This window comes from Scyliorhinus canicula, chromosome 5, assembly GCF_902713615.1.
Source record: "Scyliorhinus canicula chromosome 5, sScyCan1.1, whole genome shotgun sequence".
NCBI classification, from domain to species: Eukaryota; Metazoa; Chordata; class Chondrichthyes; order Carcharhiniformes; family Scyliorhinidae; genus Scyliorhinus; species Scyliorhinus canicula.
Window position 1 is genome coordinate 48377527 of NC_052150.1, and position 17647 is coordinate 48395173.

Sequence of the window (17647 nt, forward strand, 5' to 3'; positions counted from 1 at the left end):
CTCACTCCATACTGACTCACTCAGAATACACTAGATAACATACTAACGAGTCATTTGATCACAGTGCAAGTCTTTGATATGCTCATGAGAGAAGCAAAAAGCTAATCAACATTCCCTGTGAAAAACATTGACAACTTTGAGACAATAACATGAACAATCAAACACAGGCAGTAGAAGTCCCATTGAGGAGACATTAAATCCACATCACACCTCTTAATATTATCCAAATAAACACATGGCCATTGAAAAATCTCTTCAAAGAGAGATCAGTTTATTACAAGGTAATAAAGATGTCAGTCATATAAAGCTAGCACTCCCCTTTGCAAATGAGCAACCAGGCCCAATTAGACATTCTTGGAACTCAGCTGAGCATTCATAATGAGGCCATCTGGCAATTGCATCAATAAAAGCTGGTTGAGCAGATGGTCTGACATCTGTTTTTCCAGATGGCCTTAACATGAATGTATGGCTGAACTCTTGGAATGGCTAAATCATTCAGTTCAATAGGGGTCTGTTTACTCTGTCACACAGGGGAGTTCTAGTTTTGAGTGACTGACCAATTTATTTACTTGTAATAACCTGAGCTTTCTTTAAAGAGGGTTCTCAATGCCTGTGTGTTTAGAAAGATATGTGATGAGATGCAAAGTAGATTGATCAACAGCCTTATAAGGTAAGAGGGTCATTGTTTTTCAAAAAGAACGGCGAGTGCATAATTGATTTTCTTTGGTTTTGACTCAAGAATGGGAATCCCCTATAGCTCATGACTCCTCTCAGGCACGGTGAAATAAAACAGTCCTGACTTGTTCAAATTTGTTGGTGGGGTGGGGGTTTTGAAATGCCCACCCCCACAATGGAGCCTGCAAGGGTGGAAGAGTTGTGTGCAGGCTTGCTACCCAAACTCCCATCCCGTACTGACACAACATTGCTGGAAATGGTAACAGGGGCAACAATCCCGGACACAGGACCATGCAGGTTTCCACAAGGTGTAAAAGTGCTGTTAGGTAATTTGAATTCTGTCTCTGTGTACCCAAACAGGCGCCGGAGTGTGGTGACTCGGGGATTTTCACAGTAACTTCATTGCAGTGTTAATGTAAGCCTACTTGTGACAATAAAGATTATTACTATTATTAAATTATGCTCAGATTAAACTTTCTAAAACTAATCCTGTTACAGACCTTTAACCCTTTCATAAACGTTTTGCAAATGCTTTGATAGCAATGTCAATTATAACCATGATTAAAGGTATTAATAAAGCGATATTGTAAATGGCAAAATGTGACTGAATTATCTGCTGTAGATGTTATTGTGCAATGCATGATTATCGCTTGGCTAGCAATCGCTGCTAAAACGACCCATCTAACTGTAGAAAGGGTCACTTAGACTTGAAATGTTAATTATGTTACACACAGATGCTGCCAGGCCTGCTGAGTTTATCCAGCAGTTTTTGTTTTTATTTCAGACTCTCAATATTCTGCTCCAAAATGGAATTTCTAGAGGAAGCGACCTGTCTTCCCTCTCTCTTGGAGCATCGAGCACCATAAAAGGGATTAAGTTTGGTGAGAATTAGGGAATAATTATTAAATTGGATGAAATGGAAACTGGCAATAACCAGTTCCCTTATAAATGATGTCTGTTTATGGCTCCAATAACAAGGAAAACCGGGCAGACTGTATAACAGGCAGTGATCAGTTATTATACTGCCATTGTACACCCACACCAAACTTGGAAATATTATCACAAAGTATTTAAAGCTGGTGCAAAAATTGAAGAATTGTATTTGATTTTAGTTGGCAGCATCCCCCAACGTGCCACTGCAGGTGGACATCTTTTCCACTCTAAAAACCTGCACTGACATTCATTACCAGTTGAGTGCGAATCTATAGGTGATCTTCAAATCCATCCCAGCATACCCACTATATCAAATGAAAATAATCAATAATGTCCAACCTGGTTAGAATTACACCAAATTGAACAGTCAAGACACATCCAGGAAATTGGCTGCAGATAAAACGTTTGGGTCGAGGCGTAGGCAGTAACTATGGAGTAAGTGGGTTGTGAATTGTGCTGCTCACATTTAAGTGAAGACACGTTTTAAAAAATAACAAATGGCCTTATGTAGAATAAGTGGAGTTTGTAAGAGGTCACAAAGATGCTCACCATAGTGTCAGTATACTCATCCAGCTTGTCGTCTGAAATAACTCTTTTATGTTGAAGGAACAGGTCTCTCAAGAAGTTCTGTTTATTACAAAAGGGATCAAACAAAAGTTAATTTTCTAACTCCCAGTTAACATGATTCTTTATGCCCTGAAATATTGTCTTTCAATAACCAATGGAGCAAAGAAAAGCAATTTCCACTCTGGTAGATGCAAAATGTTGTTTAAATTCCCAATTCCTGCAGTTGGTCGCCAGGTAGTATCACTTACAAGCCAGTGCATCCTTTGTCTTGTCAATGCGTCTGTTAAATTGTCAATGCAGTTTATGGTTGAATTAACAAATGATCGCAGGTTTAATTTAATCTTGTTGATAACAAAAGCCTAAAAGATATAATTCAGTTGTTTAATAATCAGCAAATTAAAAATGTATAGTGAATTCTGTTGTAGGTTGGGCTAAAATATCACTCCTGTTAGATTAAATTACCATGTGCTGCAAGTTCTGGACATGAGCCCAACTGAGGAAGTCTGTTAAATAGGAAGTCAAAGATAAGATTAATTGGTTCATTACTTAATAAAAAAGAATATTTTCAAAACCCATTAAAAAAACAGAGACTATTCTGCTCATGTTACTCTTTGGGTTTTGTATAATGTAGCTGTGTTGCTTTATAAATAAACCACATGCACTGACTAACACATCTGCCCTGATCTTAAACCTTGCACACTGACTTGTAGCAATTCTGCACTGACTGCATACCCCATGGACTGGCTATGAACCCCAAGTCATAGTCTTGGGATTGATAGGAAATATTATGCATTGATCATGAACCTTACAAATTGAATATGGATGGGATTTTCTGACCCCCCCCCCCCCCCCCCCCCCCCCCCATGGCGTGTTTCCTGGCAGGGGAGGCGGCACACCATTGGACGCTACCGGGATCTTCCGGTGCCGTCGTTGTCCACAGCTTTTTTTGCGGCTCACCCGTCCCGCCATTGGGGGAGGGGTGGGTGGGTTACCTTTGGCAGGACCAGAAGATCCCACTGCAGTGAAGGGTTGGAAAATTCTGCCCTATAAACCCTACTCGTTGAATATAAATCCTACACATTGACTATAAAGATGATGGCTCGTTGGTGTAGGGGGTACAATTCTCGCTTTGGGTATTTGAGTCCAGGAGCTTGCGAGATGCCCCAGGTTCAAATCCCTGGATGAGCCCTTGACTGTTGTTTCTTATTGCTTCACAGCTCCAGGTTTCCAGGTTCCATTTCCAGCTTGGGTCACTGTCTGTGCAGAGTCTGCACGTTCTCCCCATGTCTGCGTGGGTTTCCTCCGGGTGCTCCGGTTTCCTCCCACAGTCCAAAGATGTGCAGGTTAGGTGGATTGGCCATGTTAAATTGCCTTTAGTGTTCAAAAAGGTTAAGTGGGGTTACTGGGTTACGGGGATAGGGTGGAGGTGCGGGCTTGAGTATGGTGCTCTTTCCAAGGGCCGGTGCAGACCCAAGGAGCGGAATGACCTCCTTCTGCACTCTAAACTCTATGATAAATTCTGTGATTCTATGATAAATGTAACGCGTTGACTGATTTCAGAGTCCTAGTGGATGCGTATGCACAAACAGAAGGGTTGAACTCTATTAGGTTCTAACTTTTCAACATTTTGTAAAAGAATCGCAGGAATTTGGGAAGTGTAATTAGCACTCAAATAATTTTAAATCAAATATTTGGAAGTGCGTTGGTGCTGAAACTAATTAATTTTAAACTCTAACTCAAACAACTGAGTTACTTTTCTACTTTTTGAAATAGGAATCAAATATTGATTATTGCTGAGAAAAGACATGTGCTGTTGAAGCTTTTCTTCTTGCAATCATCATGACAGACTCAACAATGCCAAATTTCAATGGGACAACAATCTATACTGCTCAAGAAATGGGGTTAGCAAGTTGGTTCTGATTGGTTGAGATATTACCATGGCAAATGCACCAGGAAACTATTGTCCCCGATGCATTTGGTTATGTAAAAAAGATGCAAAGTCTGGACATATCCCTTTTGTGTGTCAAGGATAGGTCCCTGCATATGACTAGCAAAGGTAAGCAAGCTACACTGCGAGTTAGGTGGTTAAGGTAATTCGGGGTTGTTCAGCAAATGCTGCCCAATTACAGAATCTCATCTAAATGGGCAGCACGGTAGCATTGTGGATAGCGCAATCGCTTCACAGCTCCAGGGTGCCAGGTTCGATTCCCGGCTTAGGTCACTGTCTGTGCGGAGTCTGCACATCCTCCCCGTGTGTGCGTGGGTTTCCTCCGGGTGCTCCGGTTTCCTCCCACAGTCCAAAGATGTGCAGGTTAGGTGGATTGGCCATGCTAAATTGCCCTTAGTGTCCAAAATTGCCCTTAGTGTTGGGTTGGGTTATGGGGATAGGGTGGAGGTGTTAACCTTGGGTAGGGTGCTCTTTCCAGGAGCCGGTGCAGACTCGATGGGCCAAATGGCCTCCTTCTGCACTGTAAATTCTATGTAATCTATGTAAATGGATGGCCTGCAGACCTTCGAACACGTCAGAAACTAGGGGAGTTGTCTGGAAGGTGCCTCCCGGCCGCAGACAGAGCACTCTTGGCAGGTTCTGAGGTCTTCTCTATTTTCTGCCCAGCCACCGTCTCTCCCCACAATGGTAACCCAGCTGCCGAGGTCATCTTTCCATTTTTAATTTGAAATTTTTCGAATGTGCAGAGAGGGTATCTCACTCTCTCTTACTTTAAGTGCAGATGTCCACTCCTTGGAAAGCTTCCTATTAGTCCTCCAGTTTCAAACGCCCTCCCTCCTGCCTCTAATTAGTCAATTCAGGGAAAATGACTGCCAGAGGGAAGAACTTCCCAGATATTATGACTATTATTTGAATAAGCCTCGTGTTTTCTCTTGACATGTGACTTACTCGGAGTTCAGTGGCTGAAATGTATCCACTGCTATCTGCATCATATTTACGCCAGATCTGAAAAAGAAGGAGAGAGGAATTAAGCATGTGGAAATTCCAGCACTATCCAGATTTATAAGACTACTGGACACATTATCATCCATAAAACACTGGCTTCCACTGTGATTGTATCTTAAGTGATTCCCCATCTGCCAGCGCAACTATCCATGGTTTCAAGACTCATCATAAATATGACTGAAATCATATGGCCAACTCCTGACAACATGAAATAATTCAGTGCTAAAATTTAATAACTTGAGCCAAGAAAAATAATGAGAACAACAAAGTGATTCTTCACTGTCAAAACAAATTGAATGAACAGAGAAATTTAAACTGAGTAACTTTGAATAAGGTTCGGCAGAGCACTCTTGAAAATAATTTCAGTTGGTTTGGATTTTTTTCAATTAGGCAGAAATCAGAATTTGTGTTCAGTGACTTTGCTTTGCCCTCCTATATTTCTCCGGTACAATTTCAGGTACCATAGTGAAAAAAAGAAAATCGCTTATTGTCACGAGTAGGCTTCAATGAAGTTACTGTGAAAAGCTCCTAGTCGCCACATTCCGGCGCCTGTCCGGGGAGGCTGGTACGGGAATTGAACCATGCTGCTGGCCTGCCTTGGTCTGCTTTAAAAGCCAGCGATTTAGTCCAGTGAGCTAACCCAGCCCCAGGCTAGTGCAGTTTGTGCTATTCCTGGTAGGATAGTGAAAGAAAACATTTGCCTTTATATATCGCCTTTTGTGACCTCAGGACATCACAAATCTAATAAAGTATTGCTTACTGTTGTAATGTAACAAAACGGCAGCCAGGTTGTGCACAGCAATTTTCCATCAAGAGTAATGTCATAATAATCACGTGATGGTGCTTGAGGATTAATATTGGAGGCCCCCTCCTCTTCTTTGAAGACTGCCATGAGACTTGATTTAAAAAAATAATTCATGGGATCCAGGCATCCGTGGCAAAGCCAGCATTTAACGGGCACCCTTAACAATCCTGAAGATGGCGGTGAACTGCCTTCACCGGGGGGGGGGGGGGGCATCCTCCGATGGGGTCTGGCCCACGATTGGGGCCCACTGATCGGCAGGCCGACCTCTCTCTCCCCTCTCCCCTCCCCCCCCCCCCGGGCCTACCTCCTTCCGCGGCTGGCCCCAGAACATCGGCGCCATGATGGTGAGGGGCCGGCGCGCGCAAGAAGTTTCCCGCGCATGCGCAGGATGGCTAGGCCCAACTGCGCATGCGTAGGAATGAGCTGCTCCAACTGCGCATGCGCGGGTTGGTGCGGCGCCCATTTGGCGCGGTGGAGGGACACTGGAGTGGCATGAACCACTCCAGCGCCGTGCTGACCCCTGTGGAGGCCAGAATAGGTTGTGCCCGGTACCTGTTCGCACCATCGTGAAACGCGACGGCATTCATGATGGCGCGGGCACTTAGTCCCGGGAGCGGAGAATACCGCCCCTTTTCCTGGTCCAGCAAATATAGTTACGCTGCCTTTATGAAGCTTTATGCACGGTTTTAAGATTTAGATGAATGCCTTGCTTCTTGACTGTGAGTTGTGGATAGTTTCTCAGGATGTTAGGTGCAAACTGGCCTCCCTGCTTCTGAGGGTGCTGGCAATTATACCATTTCCCCCCCCTTTGAGTCTTCATTCTGGGCATTTGGCTGTCTGCCTCTCTCAAATTACATGACTCTAGAAACTAGCATGTGTATATCTCCACTGATCTCTCAGTCATCTAAGTTAGCTGTTTCCACTAATCGGAAGATTAACCTGATTCTGTCTAGATGCCTGTAAATTTCATTACTAAGAAAGTTGCACCTTATCATGCCTTTTGAATGCTACCTACTGCTGTCGTCAGGCAGATTTCTACCATTTGCTGGGCAGATCACATCATATCATGCCTTGTTAAATTTGTTTTACTGTTATTACTAGGCAAATCCATGACACATACCTCCCCTTTTAAGAAATGAAATGTCTTAATTTGAAAGACGTTTAATTTCTCATTTCTTATTAATTCTATCTTATAAAACATTACAAACAGCATGCATTAAGATAGAAGATACTCCAGAGAACTTACACCCACTGTTCCTAAAAGTTTATTTTATTTGGCTGGATAAAACGTCGGCAATTATGTTTTCTCGCTTGGCCACATGAAAGTTTTTTCAGTTAAATGGTTGCAATAGTACCAATCTCTCCTGAAATTTCAAAATGTTGTGGTCCAAACATATATGATTGTCTCTGCTGGGTTGCTGGCAACATGACTGTTAAAATGTTGTACCAGGCTAAAGTCTTTTTCTCAATGGTCGAATACTTCTGCTGGTAACAATTTAATTTCCTTGAGAAATATACAAACGGCTTCGCAAGGCCAAGTTCTTCTTCTTGCAGTAGCATGGCTCCTCCACCAATGTCACTAGTGTCCGCCGCCATTTTGTCGCCGCTTGTCATTATTGGGTGCTGCTAACATCGAGTTCGTCATCAACATGGTTTTTCAATGGTTGAATGCTGTTTGGCAGTTCTACATCAAGTGCTTCTTCTTCTTTAAAAGCTCCGAGAGTGGTGTTACCACACTACTAAAGTCTGGCACAAACCTACGGTAGAATCTGCACATGCCCAGAAATCTTGGGTCCTGGGAAGTCTCAAATGGCCTGTGTTTTAGCATCTCATGGGCCATTTAACCATATCTCACTGTGTGTCCCACGTATGAACTTTGGCCCTTAGCAAATTCATTTTTCGCGAGATACATTCACAATTGGCTTCTTCTAAGCGGTCAAACAGTTCCTTTAGCTGGTGTAGATGCTTTTCCCAACTCTGGCTCAACACCACTAAGTCATCAATGTATATAGCACGGTGACTCAGTCCTCGAATCATTCTGTTTGAGAGCCTCTGAGAAATTGTGGGGTGTTCTTCACCCTGAACAGCATAACTTTGAATTAATAAAGTCCTTGTGGTGTCTGAAAAGCGGAGATCTCCTTTGCCCCGTCAGTCAAAGGTATTTGCCAATAAAGGTAAAGGCAAAGTCGCCAAAGTCCCAGGTGACGATAGGAGAGCCCAGCTGACTGGCGGTGATTTAACCTGAGGATCACCACACCTCAGGAGAGGGGTAAGGTTGAAAAGGCGTCTATTTCGGTGGTGCATTTTGACTGTTCAATGCAGTCTTCCAAATGTGGAGTTGAAAATAAATCCCTCTTAGCTACGACATTTACCCGCCTGTAGTCCATGCACAAACTCTGGATTCCATTCAGTTTTGGCGCCATGATGATAAAGAAGCTCCAATCACTAGAACTCAATTCAATAATGTCATTCTGTGGCACGTAATCAACTCCCTTCTGTACTTGTGACAACTCAGCTGGACTTAACCTATATGGATGTTGTTTAATTGGAACGGTGACGCCATATCGATGTCATGCGTTATGAACCTGGTTCTCCCTAGTTTATTCCCACAAATACATTTAAAGTACTGCAGTAACTCTGGCAGTTCATTCCGGCTCTTACCTGGGAGATGACTTAACCACCGGTTTAAAATTTCCAGTACTTCCTCATTGTACAAATGAATTATAGGGTGACTATAACTCGCTATAAGGATTTTACCCCTTATCTTGCCCTGCATCTTTACTCAGTGTTGAATGATTCTATGACTGACCATCTATTGTGAGACTATAAACTTTGGCCAGAAATTGCTACTGACGATATTTATTGATAATAATAATAATAATAATAATAAAGACGTGCTGTTAGGTGAATTGGACATTCCGAATTCTCCTTCCGCGTACCCGAACAGGCGCTGGAATGTGGTGACTAGGGGCTTTTCACAGTAACTTCATTGCAGTGTTAATGTAAGCCTACTTGCGACAATAAAGATTATTAAAGAAAACAAGGCCTCATGCTTTTTAAAATGTTCACATGGCACACTGTGCGATTTGTGTCTATCTTGGATGCGTACCAGGTAGTTTACCTCGTTCAGTTTCCTTTCAATGTGATAAGGCCCACTGAATCTAGCTTTCAAGGGATCGTCTGACACAGGCAATGACATGAGCACTCTCTCTTCTATTGTAAAACTACAAGTCTGGGCCTTCCTATCAGCCTTTGCTTTTATTCCCTGTTGTGCTATCTTTAAATGTTTTCTCGCCACCTCACAGGCCGATTCAGTCGTTTCCTGAAATTTGAGATGTAGCCTGTGGTAAACACCACTAGTGATATATTGTATGTATTACGGTACTGCCCGTATATTACAGGTACGACGGTAAATCCCTGCCTGCTGGCTCCGCCCTGCAGGCGGCGTATAAAAGTGTATGCTTTCCTGCGCTGCTTCCATTCTGGTTCCAGCTGCAGGAAGCACAACGTCTTGCGTAATAAAGCCTAGATTGTTTCACCATTCTCATCTCGTGGTAATTGACGGTACATCAATTTATTGCACAAGATTTTAAAAGATGGACTTCCTAATCAAGCTTGATCGCCTGGAGCTGAACCCTCACGCAACCAACGCCACGACGACCTTCGACCACTGGCTAGCCTGCTTCGAAGGCTACCTCAGAGCAGCCACTGAAGAACACTCGGGCCCACAGAAGCTCCAAGTCCTCTACTCACGGGTGAGCCCTGAAATTTTTCCCCTCATCTGGGATGCGCCCACCTACACAGAAGCGATGACGCTCCTAAAGGGACATTACGTTAAACCGGTGAATCAAGTGTACACCAGGCACCTCTTGGCCACGAGACGGCAACTCCCGGGGGAGACTCTGGATGATTTCATGCGGGCCCTACAGATCCTCGGTAGGAACTGTGACTGCCGGGCAGTTTCGGCAGTCCAACACATCGAACTATTAATCAGAGACGCTTATGTCACGGGCATGAGGTCTACGCACGTCCGCCAGTAACTATTGGAAGGGGGTACGCACGATCCTGCGGAGACTAGGCAGCTTACTAATTCACTAGAAGTGGCCTCCCGTAATTTGGAGTCCTACATCCCAAACCGCCTGGGGAAGCTCAATGAGCCCCTGATGCCCTATCCCGCGGTACATGTGCCAGCGCACAAGTGCACCCACTCCGGGCTCTCCACTCTGACCTTTGCCACCCGGGGGTCACCCGGTTCTTACATTTTGTCAAGGCCCTACTCCATTGAGGAGGTAGGGCCGTCACCAGAGACTGCAAAGTCTGCGCAGAGTGCAAGCCGCACTTCTACCAACCAGATAGAGTGCACCTGGTGAAGCCTCAGCATGGACTTCAAAGGGCCCCTCCCCTCCACCGACCGCAATGTGTACTTCCTCAACGTAATTGATGAGTACTCCCGGTTCCGTTTCGCCATCCCGTTCCCCGACATGACTTCTGTCATGGTAAACAAAGCCCTGCACAGCATCTTCACTTTGTTTGGTTTCACCACCTACATCCACAGCGATCGGGGATCCTCTTTCATGAGCGATAAACTGCGTCAGTTCCTGCTCAGCAAGGGCATCGCCTCGAGCAGGACGACCAGCTACCGGGGAAACAGGCAGGTGGAGAGGGAGAACGGGACGGTCTGGAAGGCCGTCCTGTTGGCCCTGCAGTCTAAAAACCTCCCGGTCTCCCGCTGGCAGGAGGTCCTCCCCGATGCACTCCACTCCATCCGGTCGCTCCTCTGCACTGCCACTAATGAGCCTCCTCACGGACGTGTGTTTGCCTTCCCCAGGAAGTCCACCGCTGGGGTCTCGCTCCCAACATGGCTGATAGTTCCTGGACCCGTCCTCCTCCGGAAGACTGTGCTGAGCCATAAATTGGATCCCTTAGTCGTGAAAGTCCACCTCCTACATGCAAACCCGCAGTACGCCTACATGGAACACCCCAACGGGCGCCAAGGTACAGTCTCCCTTTGGGACGGACCTGGCACCTGCTGGGTCCCCAACCACGACCCCCGACCAGACACCGCTCCTTCACCCCCAGTTTCTCATTCACCCCTGCGCCACCCACCCTCCCTCCAGCGAACCTCAGCGCAGACCCCACCCCAGCAGGATCCGTCCTCCCACTGGATCCACTCGGGTGACAAAGACGAGGACAACACGCTCACTGAGTCACAGGTGACCACGACGGCGCCCACATTACCACCAGGACTGAGGCGATCGCAGCGGAGGGTCAAAGCCCCCGACCAACTTAATTTGTAATGTTGTCACCCCCCCCGGACTCTTTTTAACAGGGGGTGAATGTGGTAAACACCACTAGTGATATATTGTATGTATTACGGCACTGCCCGTATATTACAGGTACCACAGTAAATCCCTGCCTGCTGGCTCCGCCCAGCAGGTGGCGTATAAAAGTGTATGCTCTCCTGCGCTGCTTCCATTCTGGTTCCAGCTGCAGGAGGCACAACATCTTGTGCAATAATGCCTCGCTTTTTTCACCATTCTCGTCTCGTGGTAATTGACGGTACATCAAAGTCTAAAAAAGTAATCTCTGACTTTCTATTTGGTAACTTTACATTAATTAATTTCAATGGTCCTCTGATCTCATGCCTGCAGACCAGTTCAAAAGGACTAAACCTGATACTCATTTGGTGAATCCCTAATTACAAATAATAAAATGGAATCCCTTTGTCCCAATCATGAGGGTAGTCTTAGCTGTAAGCTCTCATTAGATTTTTCAGTTCGGGGCAGCATGGTGGCGCAGTGGGTTAGACCTGTTGCCTCACGGCGCCATGGTTCCAGGTTCAATTCCGGCTCTGGGTCACTGTCCGTCTGGAGTTTGCACATTCTCCCCGTGTTTGCGTGGGTTTCTCCCTCACATCCCAAGGATGTGCAGGCTAGGTGGATTGGCCAAGCTAAATTGCCCCTTAATTGGAAAATTAATTGGGTACTCTAAATTTTAAATATTTTTCAGAATTTGGTGCCACTGCTCTAGTGCTCCCTGGGATTCTGGGTGATAGGCTGATGATCTGAACTTTTTGATCTCCAGGCTATTCAATACCTCTTTGAATAGTCCTGACATGAAATTTGACTCTTGGTCTGACTGCATCTCCTTTGGTAAGCCACATCTAGCAAAGAAGTTGGTTAACTCCTCTACTACTCTCCCACAGTAATCGTTCTTATGGGTTCAGAGAATCAGCTGGATATATCCACGATAGGTAGCACATATTGGTTCCCACTTTGTGTTCTCGGGAACTGCCCTACGTAGTCGATTAAAGTAAAGTCACCATAGTCCCAGATGATAAGAGGCTGCTTTCCCCTTGAGGGGAAGAGCTGACTGGTGGTGATTTAACCTGAGGAACACCACTCCTCAGGAGAGGGGTAAGGTTGAAAAGGCGTCTATTTCGGTGGTGCATTTCGACTGTTCAATGCAGTCTTCCAAATGTGGAGTAGAAAATAAATCCCTCTTGGCTACGGCTGTAGTCCATGCATAGAATCTGGGTTCCATTCAGTTTTGGCGCCATGATGATAGACAAGCTCCAATCACTAGAACTCAATTCAATAATGTCATTCTGTAGCACGTAATCAACTCCCTTCTGTACTTGTGATAACTCAGTTGGACTTAACTTATATGGATGTTGTTTAATTGGAACGGTGACCCCATATCAACGTCATGCGTTGTGAACCCGGTTCTCCCTAGTTTATCCCCACAAATACATTTAAACTACTGCAGTTCATTCCGGCTCTTACCTGGGAGATGACTTCATAGATCATAGAATTTACAGTGCAGAAGGAGGCCATTCGGCCCATCGAGTTTGCACCGGCTCTTGGAAAGAGCACCCTACCCATGTTCAACACTTCCACCCTATCCCAATATCCCAGTAACTCCACCCAACACTAAGGGCAATTTTGGACACTAAGGGCAATTTATCATGGCCAATCTACCTAACCTGCACATCTTTGGACTGTGGGAGGAAACCGGAGCACCCAGAGGAAACCCACGCACACACGGGGAGGATGTGCAGACTGCGCACAGACAGTGACCCAACCCGGAATCGAACCTGGGACTTAACCACCAGTTTAAAATTTCCAGTACTTTCTCATTGTCCAAATGAATTATAGGGTGACTATAACTCACTAGCAGGATTTTACCCCTTATCTTGCCCTGCATGTTTACTCAGTGTTGAATGATTCTTTGACTGACCATCTATTCATAGATTCATAGAATTTACAGTGCAGAAGGAGGCCTTTCGGCCCATTGAGTCTGCACCGGCTCTTGGAAAGAGCACCCTATCCAAGCCTACCCCCATAACCCAGTAACCCCACCTAACACTAAGGTCAATTTAGCATGGCCAATCCACCTAACCTGCACATCTTTGGACTATGTGAGGAAACTGGAGCACCCGGAGGAAACCCATGCAGACACAGGGAGAATGTGCAGACTCCGCACAGACAGTGACCCAAGCCAGGAATTGAACCTGGGACCCTGGAGCTGTGAAGCAATTGTGCTAACCACCATGCTACCCCATTGTGAGACTAAAAACTTTAGGCCTGAAATTGCTATTGACGATCTTTATTGATAATAATAATAATGATGTGTTGTTAGGTGAATTGGACATTCTGAATTCTCCTTCCGTGTACCCGAACAGGCGCTGGAATGTGGTGACTAGGGGCTTTTCACAGTAACTTCATTGCAGTGTTAATGTAAGCCTACTTGTAATAAAGATGGAAGAAAACACGGCCTCATGCTTTTTTAACATGTTCACATGGCACACTGTGCGATTTGTGTCCATCTTGGATGCATACCAGGTAGTTTATCTCGTTCAGTTTCCTTTCAATGTGATAAGGCCCACTGAATCTAGCTTTCAAGGGATCGCCTGACACAGGCAATAATACGAGCACTCTCTCTTCTGCTGTAAAACTACAAGTCTGAGCCTTCCTATCAGCCTTTGTTTTTATTCCCTGCTGAGTTGCCTTTAAATGTTTTCTCGCCACCTCACAGGCCGATTCAGTCGTTTCCTGAAATTTGAGATATAGTCTAAAACAGTAATCTCCGACTTTGTATTTGGTAACTTTTCATTAATTAATTTCAATGGTCCTCTGATCTCATGCCTGTAGACCAGTTCAAAAGGACTAAATCTAATACTCATTTGGTGAATCCCTAATTGAAAATAATAAAATGGAATCCCTTTGTCCCAATCATGAGGGTAGTCTTAGCTGTAAGCTCTCATTAGATTTTTCAGAGTTTGGAGCCACCGCTCTAGTGCTCCCTGGGATTCTGGGCGATAGGCTGATGATCTGAACTGTTTGATCTCCAGGCTATTCAATACCTCTTTGAATAGTCCTGACATGAAATTTGACTCTTGGTCTGACTGCATCGCGTTTGGTAAGCCACATCTAGCAAAGAATTTGGTTAACTCCTCTACTACTCTCCCACAGTAATCGTTCTTATGGGTTCAGAGAATCAGCTGGATATATCCACGATAGGTAGCACATATTGGTTTCCACTTTGTGTTCTCGGGAACTGCCCTACGTAGTCGATTAAAGTAAAGTCACCATAGTCCCAGATGATAAGAGGCTGCTTTCCCCTTGAGGGGAAGAGCTGACTGGTGGTGATTTAACCTGTGGATCACTACACCTCAGACAAGCGGCAAAGTTGAGAAGGTTAGCATGGATAACCTCTGCTGGTATGGGAATTGAACCCACGCTGTTGGCATTGGCATTGCTCTGCATCACAAATCAGCTGTCTAGCCAATTAAGCTAAATTGACCACCAGTCGATTTTGCTGTCAATTGGGACCCTGGTAAAAAAGTTTTTCAAACGCTGGGATAGGAATCAAAGTTGCTGGCCTGATTGCAGTTTCCCTATTACCTGATAGAGGCAACAGGTTCGACAAAAGGTGACTACGCCCTTGTGTAATCTGGACTAATAAAACTGTCTTTGTATTTTGGCTTAGTGTTTCTTTATTCTGAGATGTCCCCCTAATGGAATCTCGTGAGTTACCCTCAAGCTCTCTTTCCTATACTCAAAAGGGTTGGTGCACTTCTGCCCATTTATCCTCTGCACTCACATGTGGTGGCCGCCACTTTCTCATTAATATGTTATCCTCTAGGTAGCTAGGATAAGGAAGGTGGTGCTCCAAAGGGAGCGGCAGTCTGGGAGTTGGCCCTTCTGAACTTGTTGCACTATTACTGGGTGGTGAATATGGAGAAGGTGCGGGGCTGGGGTAGGGAGATAGAGGCTTTGTGGGTGTGGATGGAGGTAGGTCTTCCTGAGCTTTCCAGTGGCACTGTCTTCCTCGCTGTTGGAGGTGGTGCTGTCGGTGGGGGGGGGGGGGGGGGGGGGGGGGGGGGGGGGGGGGGGGTGCTGGGGATCGGTGGGGGGGTGCTGGGGATCGGTGGGGGGGAGCGGGGTAATTTTAGCAATCTATTGCAGGATTACGGGGGAGGACAAGGAGTCCATGGAAGGGATTATGGCCAAGATAAAGGAAGAGTTGGGGATTGGGTTGGAAAAAGGATTATAGTGGGAAGTGTCAATACCTCGACCTCGTTTCTACCATGCCTACCACTACTTCACCTCTCTTCAAGCTACTCGTTGATTCAGTTAAAAGTGGTCTATAGGGGCCAGTTAATGAAGGAAAGGATGAGCCGGCTGGTTGAGGGGGTGGAAGATAGTTGTGAGTGGTGTGGGAGTGGCCCACAAAACCATTCCCATATGTTCGGATCCTGCGCGAAGTCGGAGAAATATTGGGGGTCGTTTCTCAGCACCATATACGAGGTTTTGCATGTGGATTTGAAGCTGGGTCCCAGGAGGCCATATTCGGGGTGTCAGATCTGCCGGAGCTGCAGACGGGAGCCGGGACAAACCCTTTAACGTTTACCTCGTTGATTACTCACAGGCGGGTCCTGTTGGGGTGGAGGTCAGCTCTCTCCCCTGGGCCTCAGTGTAGCTAGGAGAGGGGCAGAGGAGGGGTTCCACCAGAGATAGGGGCTTGTTTGTCTTACATTGGATCTAATTGCCGTTAAGTGGTGGTTGGGGGGGGGGGGGGGGGGGGGGGGGACGTTGTGGTTTGTTGTAAAAATTTTAAATGTTGAAAATCTGAATAAAATTATATATTTTTAAAAAAGTTCTCCTGCATATACCAACACTCGGGAATGCATTAAGCTTCCAATGCTGAATAAGCTGTCTGGTGGAGGTTGTTTTAACTTTGAGTCACTCCTCCAATTCAATCAACCTCTTGGAAGTGAACACAGCGGGCTGGATTTTCCACGGAGAATCCAATCTCATGCCGAAATTGGGCCCAGCAATTCTCCTGGACCCAGGAATCGGCGTGATCATGGAGTACGCCGCGTGGCTGGGGGCCCATTGCCAGAGGTCAGCCCAGCGATTCTCCGCTCCCGACCGGCCGAGTTCCAGACGGCGTGGAACTAACCTGCTACTGCCGGTCGGGATGCTCGCGTGGCAGCTACGGACTCAATCCGTGGGGGGCGGGGGGAATCAGACACCGGGGGGGGGGGGTGCGCCGCCGCGAGCATGCGCGGATTCAAAACTGGAAGTGCGGGGGCCCGTATCCGCAGCTAAAGCTGTGTTAATTACTCTGGGTCCCTGCTAGCCCCCTGCAGGGCATTGAATCAGCTCCAATTTTTCCCAGGAATCTCCAGAGTAAAACACCAGCGTTTTTATGCCAGCGTGGGGACATAAGTCCCATTTTGGGGAGAATCCAGCCCATTGGGTGTTTCATTATCTCTCATACAACTTGCTCAGGGGCTGGTTTAGCACAGTGGGCTAAACATCTGGCTTGTGACACAGAAGGCGGCCAGCAGCGTGGGTTCAATTCCCGTACCGGCCTCCACAAAGGCACCGGAATGTGGCGACTAGGGGCTTGGGGCTTTTCACAGTAACTTCATTGAAGCCTACTTGTGACAATAAGTGATTATTATTATTATTATTAAAAAATGGCATCAGATAACCTGATCTTACCGGCCTCACCCTGGGCCCACAACTCCTCCCTCTTTTGCCTTAGCTTATGAGCCTGTGATTGCATCACCGCGCAATCCGGAAATACTCTAGGGTTGTCGGTTTGTAATTTCTCTGAGCCGTGATTCTCTATTGGCTGTTCGACTACAGAAGGCATCACTACTATTTGGGATCTTGCTATATCATTCCCTGGAATAAATTGAATGCCTGCAATGGGCATGGTTTCTACCATGCCTACCACTACTTGACCTCTCTTCAAGCTACTCTGTTAGCTTGTTTTTACTAAAGAAAAAGATTCCATTTCACCGTGAATGCTGTTGACTAGAACCTTTTCTTTCAATATTCCGTCTGGACAACAAATATCCTTAACCCACAACAGTAGAAATTGACTCACACTTGTAGCTCATAACATGTTAATATTTTATCTCATTCTATCCTGCCCACATGGAAATACTTCACCATTGCACGTCTTTAAACACACCTGCCACCTGCGGATCACTCTGCCCTGTACAAGCTGCGCACACATTTTCATCCCTGGTGTCTACCCTTTCTCTTGGTGGACCAATCCAATTGCCTTCTCTTGTTCTCCACTGTCTTAAATTCATTTTTCCCTGTTTAAGATTGATAACCGCAACCAGCCAACCGTTTAATCTCCAGCAGAGTGATTTTGTGTGGTCCAGTTTATTGCAGTGAACACATTTA

The 17647-nt window shown here is 45.9% G+C and overlaps 1 protein-coding gene across 1 annotated transcript in view; it reads right to left on the minus strand.

The window, feature by feature from the left end:
- scgn (secretagogin, EF-hand calcium binding protein) overlaps positions 1 to 17647 on the minus strand; it is a 95764-nt gene that overhangs the window by 24558 nt on the left and 53559 nt on the right. The window contains exons 5-6 of the mRNA XM_038797015.1: positions 5072 to 5128; positions 2158 to 2235 (exon numbers count right to left, since the gene is read on the minus strand). Of these exons, the coding sequence (XP_038652943.1) occupies positions 2158 to 2235; positions 5072 to 5128 (135 nt within the window). The remainder of the gene's footprint in view (positions 1 to 2157; positions 2236 to 5071; positions 5129 to 17647) is intronic.